This window comes from Stereum hirsutum (assembly GCF_000264905.1).
Source record: "Stereum hirsutum FP-91666 SS1 unplaced genomic scaffold STEHIscaffold_19, whole genome shotgun sequence".
NCBI classification, from domain to species: Eukaryota; Fungi; Basidiomycota; class Agaricomycetes; order Russulales; family Stereaceae; genus Stereum; species Stereum hirsutum.
In genome coordinates, this window is record NW_006763149.1 from 905,860 (window position 1) to 921,653 (window position 15,794).

The 15,794-nt window shown below is 53.4% G+C and overlaps 4 protein-coding genes and 1 non-coding gene across 5 annotated transcripts; 3 read left to right on the forward strand and 2 right to left on the reverse strand.

Annotated features, from left to right (window-relative positions):
• Positions 1-149: 149 nt before the first annotated feature.
• Positions 150-5,102, forward strand: STEHIDRAFT_142692 (uncharacterized protein; the record flags this gene model as incomplete). The annotated part of the gene is made up of 15 exons (XM_007310216.1): positions 150-164; positions 236-245; positions 376-441; positions 520-629; positions 703-1,088; positions 1,156-1,173; positions 1,245-2,031; positions 2,092-2,113; positions 2,170-2,503; positions 2,564-2,803; positions 2,896-3,039; positions 3,109-3,321; positions 3,389-3,532; positions 3,584-3,799; positions 3,856-5,102. 15 exons carry the CDS (start codon positions 150-152, stop codon positions 4,988-4,990), a joined length of 3,840 nt encoding a protein of 1,279 aa, XP_007310278.1. The 3' UTR covers positions 4,991-5,102.
• Positions 5,103-5,568: 466 nt separating this feature from the next.
• Positions 5,569-6,920, forward strand: STEHIDRAFT_115658 (uncharacterized protein; the record flags this gene model as incomplete). Its single annotated transcript, XM_007310217.1, has 4 exons — positions 5,569-6,396; positions 6,472-6,683; positions 6,784-6,829; positions 6,861-6,920. 4 exons carry the CDS (start codon positions 5,569-5,571, stop codon positions 6,918-6,920), a joined length of 1,146 nt encoding a protein of 381 aa, XP_007310279.1.
• A 30-nt stretch (positions 6,921-6,950) lies between these two features.
• On the forward strand, positions 6,951-7,024 carry STEHIDRAFT_t265. Its single transcript has one exon. It is a non-coding gene; the product is annotated as a tRNA-Ala (tRNA).
• Positions 7,025-7,371: 347 nt separating this feature from the next.
• Positions 7,372-12,939, reverse strand: STEHIDRAFT_87134 (uncharacterized protein). The gene is made up of 9 exons (XM_007310218.1): positions 12,898-12,939; positions 12,741-12,833; positions 12,570-12,653; positions 12,401-12,467; positions 10,772-10,902; positions 9,221-10,693; positions 8,886-9,160; positions 8,679-8,819; positions 7,372-8,609 (listed from the first exon to the last, which is right to left on the reverse strand). The coding sequence occupies exons 1-9, from the start codon at positions 12,901-12,903 to the stop codon at positions 7,433-7,435; spliced, it is 3,447 nt and encodes a 1,148-aa protein (XP_007310280.1). The 5' UTR covers positions 12,904-12,939; the 3' UTR covers positions 7,372-7,432.
• Positions 12,940-13,592: 653 nt separating this feature from the next.
• STEHIDRAFT_162582 (uncharacterized protein) lies at positions 13,593-14,342 on the reverse strand (the record flags this gene model as incomplete). Its single annotated transcript, XM_007310219.1, has 1 exon — positions 13,593-14,342. The coding sequence occupies one exon, from the start codon at positions 14,340-14,342 to the stop codon at positions 13,593-13,595; it is 750 nt and encodes a 249-aa protein (XP_007310281.1).
• Between the last annotated feature and the right edge of the window lie 1,452 nt (positions 14,343-15,794).

A 15,794-nucleotide genomic window follows, 5' to 3' on the forward strand; every position in this document is an offset into this window, starting at 1 on the left:
GATTGGCCCCCAAAGACCCTTAGCGCAGACTCGCCACTGTGGCACCTCACTAACGTAAATTAGTTTAAAACTCCGACAACGCGTCGCGTCGCGTCTCGTGTATGCGATCCTCCCTTTCGTCTGCTCTCAAGAAGAGTCGATTTACGCCAATGGCTCGCACCACAGTAAGCTGGTCACTTACTCTCTACCATTGATACTTAGTGTCGCTGATTCTGTTTTGTTTTCTAACGCCTAGCAAGTAGCCCGTAAGTCCACTGGAGGCAAGTCACTTCGTTCAGACGACATCGACTCGGAATGCTCCCCCCTCATGCTGACTACTGTTGTCCTATCCCCCTTTCTATCCTGATATTTCACAATTGGGGTCTATTAACACAGGGCGTGCTCCACGAAAAGTGGTTGCGAGTAATACCAATGCATCAAGTGCGCATGGTGACGCTCAAGGTGCGTCCTCTTCATACATCAACACTGCCCAAATACTGTATGGAGCGAAAGCTGATAAATCGAGCCCGGCGATACCAGAAATACCTGATGGTTTCATCATGGAGATGGAAGCCATGTGCCGAAAGGAATCAACAGTGAATGGTGCAGAGGAGGACGGCATGGGTGAACCCCTCGAACAACCAGTAAAGGTATTATTTCTGTTGGTCCCATATATACCTGTTCACTGCTGTATCGTGCTGACTGTGTCGTGGTATTTCATAGGTTGAGCTTATGGATGTGCTTGACTCCTCCTTCACGGTTGACGGAACGTTCGCATCATGCGTCCCTTATGAAGAGGCACCAAACCCAGTAATCTCAGTCGCAGGGTTCGGTACCCTCGGTCTGCCTCTGAGCACTCCTGAGGCTCGTAGACTTCGTGAAGTCCTCGATCGGGCACCGTTCGGAAAGGGAGAGCGCACGGTTGTGGACATCGAAGTACGGGATACTTGGGAGCTAAATCCCGAGAAGATGAATATTCTGAACCCGAGATGGGATGCGTGGATGAAAAGGGATGTTGTTCCGAAAGTCTGCTCAGAATTAGGGGTGAACAGGGGCAATATCACGACCGCGGAACTATATAAGATGCTCCTCTACGAGACAGGCTCACAGTCAGTATCTTTGCAAGTCAGTTCGTGTGCTTCAGCTGACGGTATCCCAAACCGATCATCCATACAGCTTTCTACCACATCAGGAGTATGCTAACGCCACTTCTACTACTCTTTCGATAAGCGGACCGTTACTCACTTTACATTTGCTTTTTTTAGCACGGAAAAATCTCCCGGAATGTTCGCCACCATTGTCATCGTCTTGCCATCCGAGTTTTCCGGGGGTGAAGTTCACGTCTCCCATGGCAAACAGCAAAAGGTTTTCGATTTCTCCGACGAAAATCTGCTCTCGACCACCGTACTTTCTTGGTACACAGATGTCGTCCACGAGGTCAAACCAATCACGTCCGGATTTAGGCTAGCACTCTCGTACAACCTCATTCATACGCCGCAGGCACCTCATGGCAAGGCTTCTGCATCGCTTCCCCCACGACTGCCCCATCTCGATGAACCCATGCAAAGACTTGAACGCGTTCTGAGAGGCTGGAAGTACGCTGACCGTCACGGGGTTGAACGTGCTACCGGGCAGAGACCACCACAGAAACTTGCATACCTTCTCGAGCACGAGTACTCACATGCCAATCTCTCCTTCGACGAACTCAAGGGCCGAGATGCCAATCGTATGCTCTCCCTACGGGACGTGTGCGCTCGTGTAGGCTTCCAACTTGGTTTAGGAAGCCTAGACTACACGGAGACGGGCTACGCAGTCGACGACGGCGGCAGACGCGATGACGGGTGGGATGATGATGAGGACGACGAGGACGACGAGGACGTAGCGATGTGTGAGGTGGAAGAGCGATCGTGCGTGGTCCAGCTGATATCGGGACCAAATGGCGAGTGTTGGAGACGTGAAGAAGAGTTAGACATGAAGGAGGTTATGGTCGCGAACGGATACTGGGACAAAGCCGGACCGGACGATCAAGAATACGAAGGATATCAAGGCAACGTAAGACACCCCACCTCTGTTCATCTTATTGGAATGGCCTAACCCGTTCCTCGTCATTAGGGAGCTGGTTCACTAGAGTACTGTAAGCTTTGTGCAGTCTCTGCGTATGTCTGGACGCTAAGCCTTGCTACGGTTTAGTTTATCATCGCACAGTCGTCCTCATGTGGCCAGACTCTCAAAATGCGTCAGTCATTACAGCACTTGGTGGGCGCGATGCTGCTATCGACCTTCTGCGAGCCTCGACGTCGGATGAGCCAACAAGCAAAGAGCTCAACCTTGTCGACGTGGCCGCCACAGCTGGTACAGAGGAGGTGGCACGAATGATTGCTGACACTGCCTTACGGTGGAAGAACGCTCAGACATGGTTGAAAGCCGTGATCTGTTGTCGTGCTGGGAGCAATATCATGGCTCTCGGGATGCCTAGGCTCGTTAAGGCATTCGAGACGTTTCCGTGGCCCTCTATGGCGCCTGTGTAAGTGCTCCAATGCGTGACACTTATTTCCCTTGCTCACCGCATCATCGATCTATTCAGCCTTAAAAACGTGCTATCGAATACGACTAGCACTTGTCAGAGGCTCCAACTCGTCGACGCTCTCCAAGCTCAGCCAAGGAGTACGCCGTCAACGCAACCGTTCCCAAGTCCACCGGAAGAGTGGTTTGATAGCAAACGGGCACAAATCCTGGGCTCGTTGAGAAAGGTAGAAGATAACGATATAACGTCTGTTGTCTCTGCCACATCAGGGATTGGGGGACTAGCGACACTTGCAGAGACGTGAGTCACGACGGTCATTCTTGACGATATCTGTGTGTTTGACAAACTTTTTACTGACTCCTCTACGTCTGTCGTGGGCGATATACGAGTAGCGTCCTTCCCCAGCTCATCGCACTCAACTTGAACTCGGTCTGGTGGCTCAATTTTGTCAAGCATTTGCGCGAGCGCGAGCAGAGCCTCGGAGCTGAGCCATTCGAAGGATGGCCAAAACCTGTCTTCGAAGCTGCAAAGCCGGTGTAAGCCCTTTCACTTAGTACGTGTAAGTGATAGTGGGGTCTCCATTTTGACTTTTACTGTTTATGCAGATTTGAGAAGGCACTTGTAGCAATGGACTCAATCACAAAACGGCACATGTTCATCAACGAGTTACAACTAATACTCGGAACTGATGCACAGTGGTCCATATGGTGCACAAGCCGGCATGAGTGGATTGCAGAGGCATTAGAGGTCCCGCTCAGAAATGACGTCTCGCTCCTTATGAAGCTCATAAGACAGGATCCCGAGTTCTTTCCGAACATGTACGCTCTTACCTTTTCATCCATCCTTTCAAATTGGAATCTAAATCTATGATCCTACTATATGAAGCCTTTTGCCCAAGTTGAAGAACGAGGAGATTGCCTGCGATTTCTGGATTACATTCTTGGAACAACTCGTACGGGAATCAAAGACGGAGGCAACTGACTTGCCGACAGATTGGAGACACCTTGTTTCCGACGTTCTCAAAAAATCGTAGGTGGTTATCGCTGCATTTGACCTGCCAGTACTTATAGTGTCAAAAAGACTTCCGCGAATTATTTCCAGGTGTCCCACGAATATAGAGCTCTTCAGATCTTTGCGCCGTCTATGCAAAGCTGTCAAAGGCGAAGGCGTGTTAGACGACTTCGTGACCAGCCAACGCAAACTCTCCCTGCAGACTCACTTGAAAAAGCCTGTGCTTGGTGAGGTCGACGTCCTGGTCACACAAATAGGGGAAGATCGTATGTTTGGGCTTTCTCTGTGAGTCTCCTGTTCTGTGTGCTTTCTTCGCCTCCTGATCAATTGGCGTGGTGCAGACTAATTCCCCAACTTCGTCAATTTGATTGTGGCATCGACTTTTGGAAGCGGTTCATTCGTGCCATTCAGTCTCGTACCACCGCCTTAATCGCCCATGGTTGGACCTCGACAAATGTCTCCGGATTCCTGAAGGATCTCGTGGATACAGCCATCACTCAGACCCGTTTCGAGGCAGCTCCTCCGCCGGCTCCGAAGCCGTCTTACCAGACTTGGTACTATCACAGGGAACAGGAGACCCCGAAATCCCCTGATGTTCCCTCTAGCATACGCGATCTCCTTTCTCTCTGCATCGAGACGAATAACATACCTTTCGCTGCACTCATATTCGGCAAGCTCTTCGCGATTATGACAAATGCGCAGGCTATCAAGTATACCCTGGAACCTCTCTTTCCTCTCGTCATCTCTCTTCTCAAGAGTCACCATCTACCCAATGACACTGTTCCATTCGATTCATTCTTCCGCGAGGCCGTCAAACGCTATGTTCTCTACTCCCTTGGACCTAAACCCTCCGCGTTCAATAACGCTTGGAGGGGGGCTCAATCTTCATGCATCTGCGCCGACTGTAGTCATGTCAATCAGCTACTCGCCGCACCTGATTCAGAGTTTACATGGCGCGCCAATCAGAAGAACAGAAAGCATGTGGAAGAGATGCTCCGTGGACAGGCTGGCCTTACCTTTGAGACGATCAAACAAGGCTCACCGCAGGGACTGCGAGTGGTCAAGTCCAAAAAGTTCAAGGAGGTAGCCGATTGGAGACAGAGAAGCATGAACGGGGCTGCTTTGTTGAAGAGCGTCGGGAACGACAAGATGTTGAGCGGGATTTGGGCCTCGGAGGAAGGTGAGTTGAAGAAGATATACGCTGCGCTTAGTGGAGGGACAAACAGCCTGGAAGAGCCTGTCGGGACTCGACGTCCAGAGGGAGCTCTGGTCAACTCCACGCATGCGCATACGCCCCAGACCTCGTCTTCCTCCACTGCTCGCGTTAACGCGCCTCCTTCCGTGCTGCCTCGTCCAAGCCAGTCAGCTGCAACCGGCAATGGCTACCCGTTACCGACGACTGTTCCGCAGAAGCGCAAGATGGACCCTGGCCGTAAGGTAGATGTTGATCTCACCCTCCTCGACGACTCAGACTAGTTTTGGACAGACGTTGGCCTTTACTTACAACTTTCGATTCCTTTGCTTTTCTCTTTCGTCCTTGTCTCCACACCTCTTGACCAAACACCTCTTGACCAAACCTTGCCTCCTTTATACACTAACAATTCGAACTATCATTGCTCTCCTTTACATAATAGAGTATCTATCTTTGAACGAGCTTGGTGAGAGGCTCATATCAGCGTGACGAACGCCAAAACAAGTGTTGAATCTTGATTGCCACATGCACGAGTGGTGCCACTCGTCCCAGTTGGATGGCGCGGACGGGTCATCCCTTCGTATTAGATCGTCCATTGTTCCCAATGTGTCACCACATATATAAAGCAGTAGCGATGACAGTCGTTCGACCTTTCTTCCTTCACATAACATCCTGCCCACTGACATCCTCAGAAACGAGCTGGCTCGCGTCTTGCGATCGTGTCTTGTGTTTTGGCCTTCTTCTTCCTTAGGCTCTGTCGTTCCAACTTCCAGACCTCCCTCGTTGTGCGACACGTTCTTGCATCGCTCCTCGCTCCTCTCTCTCCGAGTCTCTCCTTCTGGACCCCCGCATTAGCTAGCTCATGGTTATCAACAACAACAACACCCTCGACCACTATGCCACCACTCTCACATCGTCACCTCCCAGTGTATCTGCTGCGAATAGCACCGGATCGTTTCGAACACTTCGGTCCATGGCAACTCAGCCTCACGGAAGCAGAACGTCGAACCTCGTGTCCCGATCTAAGCCAACTTCTCGCCTCTCTCCATTATCGTCCGAGGCCTGGTCGTTGGGACAAGCGATGGACCATCTAGACACCGTGTCAACCTCTAGTGCCTCCATGCGTCGAACGGAAATTGGTGCAGAAAGCGTGGCAGCACAGCCCCCCAATGAGCGGGTGAAGATCAGTCGACGGATCGAGCCGGATATCAAGGAAAACCCGAAACGACGCAAGCTAAGCTCTCTAGAGCGTGAGAACTCCTACATGGACGTTAATACCGATGCTGTTTTGGTTACCATGTCGACAAGCCGCCCATCCACTGGCAGGACCATGGAGAGTCCAACCTTCCCTTTGTGTCAGCCAATCACCGACTTCGATGTCATTGCAGACCATTATCTCTCCCAATTGACCCCCAGATACGCACCCGAGCTATTCGTCGGACTTGACCTTCCTGGCAGCGTCCCGGTCAACTTCCGCTGGATAAATACTCAGACTGCGCCGGAGCCCTTCTCGCACAGCGTTATTATCTATGGAGAGTGCCACGAGCGTGGAAGGACCAGGAGCAAGCCTATCATGTACCGCGACTTACCTTCGGGCGAACAACAGCTCCTTCTTACCGTCCCGTATGAACTGTCGTACGACGCTCTCGAGACGCGAAAGGACATGAAGCACGGATTCTTCAGCGAGCAGGTACGCATGAGTCCTTGTCAATTCCACGCTGCCGTTACCTTTCTGCGAGACATCTGGAGCGTGGACAATGTGCAGGAGAAGGGGATAAGTGTTCTGTTGGCGTGTGGATCAGAGGAGTTGTCCATCGAGGTTATGGCTCTGGCGATGACTTATCTCGGTCTGAGAACAAGGTGGAATGTGTTCAACATCGCGGATAGTATCGCAATGGATCCGTCAGTGTATGAAGAGTGGAAACAGGATCTGGAGTATCCGGACATCGGCTTCATCAACGAGTATGTGGCGAGCTGGTATGTGGACTAGGTGCAGACGGCGGATTTCAGGAGGTTGAACGCCTGGTGGAGGCCAGGTGGAGGCCTTGTAGTAGTCAGTGTGGATATTTGTGATCAGTAAATCAACCACTTCTTTGCGTTGTGTACATGTCAAGTACATGTCGGTGAGTCTATTGTTGCAATATAAATGGAAAGAAAGGGTTGAAGTGCCAAGAATATCGGCGAGCCTTGAAGAACAAAGACCGCGGAGAGTGAATAAATTCACCGAAGCAAATGTAGTGAACAGGGCACATGGTGTAGGTGGTTTATCACGCTCGCTCAGCATGCGAGAATGTCCGGTTCAAATCCGAACGTGTCCAGTGCACATCATTGCTACCTTCAAAGTTTTCTTCTTAACGGGCTCAGTGTACAGATCTACTCGAGTAGTCCAGTGCAACTTCCACTGCTTTTGGCCCTCTTTTGGTCCCTTAACGACGGTCAGGGTGAGATGATGAAGAAGGCCCAACGCGGACGCCCCACAGATCCAAATAATATTACAACTCGAGCACAGCGCTCCTGGATCCACAGACAACAACCACTTTGACGGTCCAGCAAAATCGGAAAGAGAGAAAGATAGCAAAACATATACTATACACACACAAAAAAAGCCCCCACTCCCCTGGCGGCCCATCACACCAAAATTATTTATGTAACGACACCCTCAAAATAATAAGAATATACCACGTCAACGACACCAAGCTCGAGAGCATCCAATCTCGACGTCAATATCATGCGTTGGCAAACACAGGGTACGAAGCATGCGGCAACCCTCCCTGTCCTTGCCCCTGCCCATTCTGCCCCTGCTGCCCCTGCTGTTGCTGTTGTGACGGCTGCTGCGGCTGTTGAGTCTGAGCCGCCGCCTGTGCCGCTGCCGCCTCCGCCGCCTGCCTCTGATGCGGCCCCGTCCCCGGCGGTCTCCCTCTCTTCTTCCCCGTGCTCCCCGCTCCTGCCGCGCCAGCACCACCCGCCCCTCCGCCCCCCTTCTTCTTACTCTTGTTCGGTGATGCTCCCTGTGGCGGAGGTGGCGGTGGAGGCATCGACCTCGGAACCATGACTGGTGTATTGCTCGCAGAAAGACCAGGTCCCGAGACCGTGAACGAGTACGGAGAGGGCGGTGGGATTTCAGAGGCCGTACTCGCCGGACTGGCGGTCGAGTTCGCCCTCGCTCCTGCTCCCGTTGCGAACACAGAGAGTGGTATTCCGGGTGCTCCGCTGGGTCCAGAAGCACCCGTCATGAGAGGCATCGTGACGCCGCTCATGATGACGCCGCCTTTACCGGGTGGCGGTGGGGGCGGGTGTATGGGTAGTGAAGATGATGGTGGTTGTGGTGTACCACCGTTGTTTGGTGGACCGCCGGAGCCTGAAGGTGGTGGAGGTGGATTCTGATTTGAGTTCGAGTTCGAGTCCTTGGACGCTCCTCCGCCTTTGGCTTTCTTCTTACTCGCTCCACCACCGGCTGCACCGGCGTTGCTCTTGATGATCTGACCCAATGGCCCGATCTTGCTCTGTGCGGGAAGAGGCGCATCGTCGGGAAGGGTGACTGGTGGAGTTGGTTCCGTAGGTTGTGGTTCCACAGGAGTAGCACCCGGAGGTGGAGGAGGTCCGGGTAATGGTGGGTGTGAAAGATGTGGGTATGAATGTGCGAACGGAGGATGCTGTTGTGATGATGATGGCGGTGGTGGAGGTGGAGGTGGCGGCATAGATAGCACTGAGGTTCCGAAAGGCGGGGGCGGAAGGGGAGTTTGTGATAGTTTGGGCGCAGCGGTGGTAGTTGCAGATATAGCGGCGATGCGTGAGCGGTAATAGGGCTGAAGGAGCCCGATCTGGTCGTCGATCTTCGAGGAGTCGAGGGGAACGAAGGGTGGTGGTAATGGGTATGGAAGAGGTGGTTCGGTGGGCTTGACACTGCACGATAAATTAGGTCAGATCATGTAGACAGATGGAAGAGGGAAGAGAATAAGGCAATGTACGCACGGAACGAAAGCGGGTTTGACACCCTTCTTGCCCCGAAGCAACTTCTTCGGAACAGATAGACTCGAAAGCCCAAACTCCGAAGCGATTCCAAGCTCCTTGAGACCCAAAAAGTCCTCGCCGAGATCGTCTGTGAAGCCACCCCTGTGTATCACAGTGACCGTCAGTCAACACGAAAACATAGAGAATATCAAGACGAGAAACACAAACATAACAAACGCGCTATCCTCCTCATCTCCCTCTTCACCCCCATCAGCCCCGACCTTTCCACCGAACAACATCTCATCATCCACAACGCCCATACCAACACCCGCACCCAGTCCATTCTCGACCGCCGCCGCAGCCTCTTGGGCGTATGCGTTGGCAAGTTTCTTCTCGAGCTCGAGAAGCCTGTTTCCGTGTCGGAGGACGTCGTCCGTGATATATCGCTCCAGATCCTGAATGCGCGTCGTCCCGTGCGAGAACAACGTATGTAGGATGATTTCCTGCACCATGCCACATCAGTCCCATTCTGAAAGAGAAGAGAAAGAGAAAGAGCGACATACCTCCGACGTCATACTCCCCGAATACCGATCCAAATAAAACCTCATCGTCCTTCCCACGCCCATCAAAAACTCACTCGCGATCCCACTAAGCACGTCCAACGCGACCTTACTACTCCCCTGAAACCCCTCATGCTCCAACACCTTCCTGTTCATCCAATGCATGCATCCGTCCGCGTCTTCGTTTCCTATCTCCAGTCCTCTTCGACGCTCTTTCCGCCGTACGAGAACTTTGCGGGGTTTACCGTCTTCGCCGATTATTTCGCGGGTTTCAGGAGGGAAAGAGGTGGAGGTGGTGCTGGTGCTGGCAGGAAATGAGGCGGAGACGGGACGCGTAGGCACCGCCCAAGGCCGTTCGTCAATCTCATCCACATCTTCGACGACCGGCCCACCAGCAAGAATCGCCGCCGCCTCAGCTTCAAGCGCCGAAGAAAGTGAAGGCTGAGACGGCGCGGATGGATCGTCTGGGTTATTGGAGGATGCGGAGGCGGCGGCGGCGAGGACGCTGAACCGTGCGTGGGTGGATCGGACGCGGTGCAATGTCTTGATATTCGCGTTCATGTGGCCTAGGAGGCCACGGGCGGGGGGTTGGGAGGGTAGAGTGGGTTTAGGTTTCCGCCGGCGTTTGCGGGGATGTTCGGGGGCCGTGGAGGAGGTGATTTGTGCGTAGGTGGGTGGTTGTGACGACGAGTGTGGGAATGGGGAGGAGGAGGACGTGGAAGGGAGGGGAGGAAGGGAGTTTGCGAGTAAGAGGTCTGAGCGTTGGGCGGACCACCAGAGATCGAGGCGGTCTGTGGGCGGTGGAGGTGGGAGTAGTGACGGTGGGGGCGAAGGTGCAGGTGCAGGTGCAGGTGCAGGTGCTGGAGTCGACGAAGCCAATCGGATGCGTTTACTAGGTCGTGACGACGGCGTCGGCGTCCCAGTCGACTTCCTCTTCTCACCTACTTGAGCATCCACCGGCCCTTGCCCATTCACGAGCACATCACCTCCCATGATACTGACCGCGTCCGGCGGCACCAACTCCCTCAACCGCTCTTCCACTGCCACTGCCCCACTCCCGCTCCCACTAGCGCCCCCATCCGTATCCATCCTCACATCATCCCCCATCTCCATCTCCACATCCAACGCCCCCTCCAACTCCCAAACCATCCTCATCCCCTCCCCCGTCCTCACCACCGCCGCCTGCTCCCCAAACTCTCCCTTCCCCCCTGCTCCTCCTCCCGACCTCCCCACCACGATCTTCGGCTTCTTCTTCCCATTGATCCCATTGATCGTGATCGACGGAGTGGACGAGATGGATCGATATATCGGTCGGGCGACGCCGTTGGTGAGACGCGAATTCGAATTGGAGGAGGAGGCGACGGCGAGGTCCGGGGGGATGAAGGGGTCTGCGCGATCTTTCCGGTCGGTGATGTGTTTGAGGAGGTGGGCGGATTTGTGTTTGAGGCGGGTGGCGCAGAGGCGGAGGGGGTGGTTCTGGGTGGATGGATGGGAGGGTGTGCGTTAGTAGAGGACATGAGGACGAAAGAAAAAGAACATTAAAAAAGGACGAACCTCTGTGGCATTATAAGTATAACAATTCGACCAAATCAGATCCAAATCGTCCTGGAACTCCTTCTTAGACTTGTACTGCTTCTGTTTCACCTTCCGGAGCATCGTCTGGAGGTCCATCGGGTGGGGTATAACTGAACGACAACAACGAAAAGAAGAGTGTGGGTGAGTAACGTGGTGGAGTGTGGATATGAATATGAATATGAAGATATGAGTATGATAGAAGAGAGAGAAGGAGCGTTTTGGGTGGGGCACTGGCTGAGCTGGCTTGGACGACGACGACAGCAGGAGCCACGGTTGTGGCGTCCTACTATGCCATTCGATCCCGCGAGAGACCACATCGAGAAGGCAGGACAGGCTAGATTTCTGCGACTCTCAGGAGGTTCAACGCCAAAACGAACGCTATCACAGCGTCTGAAATTTCCGCACTTCGGCGGTTATCAACACCGTTCAACCGCCATGTATCGAACCACGACACGACGGTATTCGATATTGGGACATCAACCGTGTCCAGGATCTTTTCTGACCAAATACCAAACGCTAAATACTAAACATTGAAGGTAAAGGCGACCATCAGTGGTGCCACAATCATGATCACAGTTTCAATCATGTACTCGGAGCCACCACCATATCCTATCGCCGTCATCACTCTCTGATAACAGACAGCGGACGAGGCAGTCCAAAACACCATGTGTGTTATGAAGTATGAAACAGCAGCAGCAGAAAGTTGACCACAGAACAACGTCCAGTCCACGAACGAGATGTCCCGGCCGAACGCATGTCACCTATACAGCCGTGCGCCACCCGGGCAGTAAGGGCGGCAAGGACCAAACTAGGACGAAACAAGAACAGTGTTATAGGCTTCTAAAACCCAGTCACGACCATTGAATATGTCAACTCATGTATAACCTCAAACGAGGTTGGTCTGGTGACTGAGCACGGTGAGAACCCCACCCAACGCCGAACAGACAACCCAATCCACGACTGCATCATCACATAGCATCGCACGAACACAGACAAGAAATCATCCAATCGAATACCCTCATATCGACTTTGGTGTCAATAACGAATCGACACCAATGGCGCTGGGCCCCCTCCCGCACAGAGATTGGGCATGCGGACCGAGACGTCCAACGCGCAATCAGAATCGGACCAAAACACCATCCGACCAAGACCTCAACCCCAGCCAACGAGGAAAGAATCCCTCAGGACCGCGCAAGAGGGTAAGAGGACAAGTGATAAGAGGGGCAGAGACGCATTGGCCGGCCGAGGTCGAGACACCATACGGGGGTGTCACACATGCGATCCAGAGAAGGAGGGCGGGGATGCTGGGGAAATGCGTGCGAGGGTGATAGGATCCGTGGCCGTGGTGGAAGGGTTGGTTGGTCGTACAGATAGGGAACAATGGTAGCCAGGATGCGAACAAGAGCAAGAGTCGACGAGGGCGAATGATACGCGGTGTCGACGTGACACTTATAACGCGTTTGGGTGGCGAGAACGACCATGGCGAAACATAGAAGGAGATGGTAGGCGACGCGACGCGAGCAGAACCCAACACTCCTTCGCCACACCATAGCACCAGGACACCACACGAACAAGACACAATCCGAAAGTAGAAAGCAAGACACTCACTATCATAATAATCAGGGTAATCCGTCTTCGAGACCGGCTTGAGGAAAGCCTCCGCATCATGGTTATCCTACCATTCGCAACAACAAGCAAAGAGGTGTCAGTGCTAGTGGACGAACGAGGGGTAACGCCACAGGTGGGTGGCGAGACTAGGATGGATAAGTGAACAGACCATGGTGACCGTCCTCAAATCGTGCAACATATCCTCGAGCGCATCATAGAACGGGTCAGCCAACTTCGGGTCCGACGTCTTATTCTACAACCGAACGAAAATTATCCAATGAGCAACGACGAACAAACGGTGTGAAGCGAAGTGCGAAGTGATAGCAAGCAAGACACTCACGCGCGCATCCTTCACGGTCTGTAACAACAACTTCAAGTCGCCCTCAGGCAAGGCCGACTTGATCTGGCTGCCGGCCAACGACCGGAGCAGGTTCTGCATGTCCCCAAGGATAGATTAGCGAAAGAACTGGCGATGGATGGCACGCGTGTGGACGTACGTTCATCGTTGAAGACGAGCGAGGGCTACAGGATAGCGTTCGGGCGCGAGTGTGGCTGAGGCTGAACCTGATCGCGAGACAATGTCATTCACTGCCGGCGCGGTCCGGCGCGTGCGGGGGTTGCCGAGGGGCCACAGCGCGTTTCTGCAATTGTTTTTTTTGTGTTGTCTTGTTGTCCTAGCTCGTCGATATCGCCTGTGCGCCTTTGTTCTCTGAATGGCTAACTGGTTCGCGTGTCTATCGGCGCGACGTCTCCTTGTTGCTACATGCTGGAGTTATCGAAAATTATCTCTGCTCGTGCTCGACCGCGAATACTAGACACCTTTCTCTCCCTCAACACTCCCTGATCTTGCTGCAGATGACTCTGGTGGAATCCTGTATCACTCTGCTCTTAGGAAACTGATCATGTTCAGCCTAGGTGCCCAACTAGTCCCACGGCTCTCAGCATTCATCTCTGCAGTCCTCTAAATTCTCAACCCCCGAGAAAGACTGAGCACCTGTTCTGCGTCTCGCTTGGACTTGATCGCAAACCAACAACTTGTATACAGACCATTTATAAGGTGCTAACTCTGGCATATAATTATCATGATCCACACGGCGTTTTACTCTACGCTCCCTTATGCATTACTACACCCTGTTCCACCGTTCTCGAAGAACCAGCCACCCCGTCTCGCCAGCGAGAACTCCGACCTCCCCTACCAACCCTCCTCACGTCTCCCCTGTCTTCGTTCCTCGCCCTTGACCCCAAAATCGTTCGATAAACTCCGGCTCAAACTCAATCTCGCTGTGACTTTGTAGAACAAGGCTGTCGGTTTGCCCTTGAATTTAAACGAAGAAAGAGAGGTAGCAGAGGACGTGCGTGACGATGCAGGAGACGACTCGGGCGTGTTTGCGCAAGATGAGGTCGAAGCGGAAGAGGAAGAGGATGTGCGGTTGGCCATGGTGGATCGCGGTCTCCTAACGGTGAACGACGTCGACTTTTCCTCGCTTGCGCCACTGGCAGACCACGCTCGCATCGCACGCGACCCCATCTTCGATATGGACCTCACCATCCGCATCCCATCCTTCACTTTTCCACCACCTCCTCCGCCTCTACCTTCCTCATCCAAATACCCATCCCAGTCCTCGTGCAAGTCCCAATCATCCAACCCAACATAAACCCCATCACAATCCCAATAGCCCCTCCACCGCCGCCCCACACCCCTCACGAACCGTTTCGGATGACACAGCTTCACAGTTCTCGTCAGAGTTTTTATAGGTCTGTGTGTAGGACGGGAGAGGGAGAGGGAGGAGGAGCGTTGGGCGCGGCGGGATGGGGGTTTGGGATGAAGGGGTTGACAGGGATGGCGGGCGGGCATTGGGTGGTTGGGGAGGGATGAACGGTGGGTGGCGTTGGAGAGTGTATGTTCATTGAGAGAATACAGCGTCGACATCATGGGCGACATTTCTTTGTTTGGCGTGAATGAGAGAATGCGTGGACGAGCTGGTCGTTATTCAAGTTCGAGTGGAACTAGTACGAGGAAGAGGATGCTGAACGAGGATGAGGGCCGGCCTGATCTTGGGGATGTCCTGGATTGGAGCCATTTAAATAAGTGTGTCAATTGACGAGAGTTGCGTGCGTGCGTGCGTTGATTCAGAACGATCGTGCACTCGGGCTGATAGTCTGAGATGTGAGAGTTTGAGATGTGATTTGTCTGTCTGAATCTTTTGTGTGGCGCCGAGACATACTTACACATGATAGAGTAGTCGAGGATGTAAATCTGAAGACTGATTGGCCACACACGAATAGACGTGGTTTAAAACATACATTCAAGCAAACACGACCACCTCCTCACCCCGCAAAATTAAATATATCAAACCAAACAACCCCCTCCCGTGTGGCCCATAGCCAAGCCCCTCTCCTCCCACACATCCCAAAATAGCAACACATTCCCAATTCAGTTTTGCTTCCGGACCCGTCTTCCGGTGTCTGAATGTGGCTGTGCCCAGCGCACGGACGTCAAACTCGGACTCTCGGACATTCCCGAACAATCGAGGGCGTGAGACAATTGCCTCTGTGTCTGGTTTCGTTCGTTCGACTCTCGTCAGCTTGTTTCTCCGCCGCCACCACATCGTCCCCGTCTCGTTATCTCGATACTTCACCAGGTTTACGGATATATATCCACGTATACGCGACAAAGGCCAACCATCCACGGAATCTGAACCACGATAATCAACTCGTCATTCAAGGAGCAAAGCAATCCCCGCGCAATGTCAAACCTGAAGAACTCCCCCTTCGGTAAACGTCTCCGCGCGTCCCAAGCAGACCCTCCCGACGACTCCGAAGGCCCACGGCGCAACAAACCACGTACCAATGCCATCCCATCTGCATCCGTGTCTGCTTCCAACACACCCAGTCCCCGTACTCTGCCCTCTCTCGCTCACGGTTCCAATCTCAACAACAATGGCAACAGCAATCCGCTTGTGTTCTCCGTCGCTCCGTCTCCGGATACGACGAATCATACGCCCGGTGGAGCATCCACGGGATCAGCGTTCACGTTCGATACGAGACAGACGACGCTTGAGCCCGAGTCGCCTGGGCCTTCGACTTCCGCTGCAGCTGGTCGGCCCACCTCGCCCTCGAGAGCTCAATCATCTGCACTGGGTGGCATCATGGGCATGGGCCTAGGCGGAGCAGGTGGAAGTGGGCTAGGCGGAGCAGGAGGAGCAGGAGCAAGCAAGAGAGACTACGGCGACCGTTTCGTCCCATCGCGCGACACGGGCGATATGCGGACGTCGTATAATTTGATGGATGAGCCTGCGGGACCGTCGACGCCGAGTAAGACGAAGATCATACCGACGGAGTCGGATGCTGTTAAAGGTGAGCTTTTTCTCTCCTCTCTTCCTTCTCTCTCTTG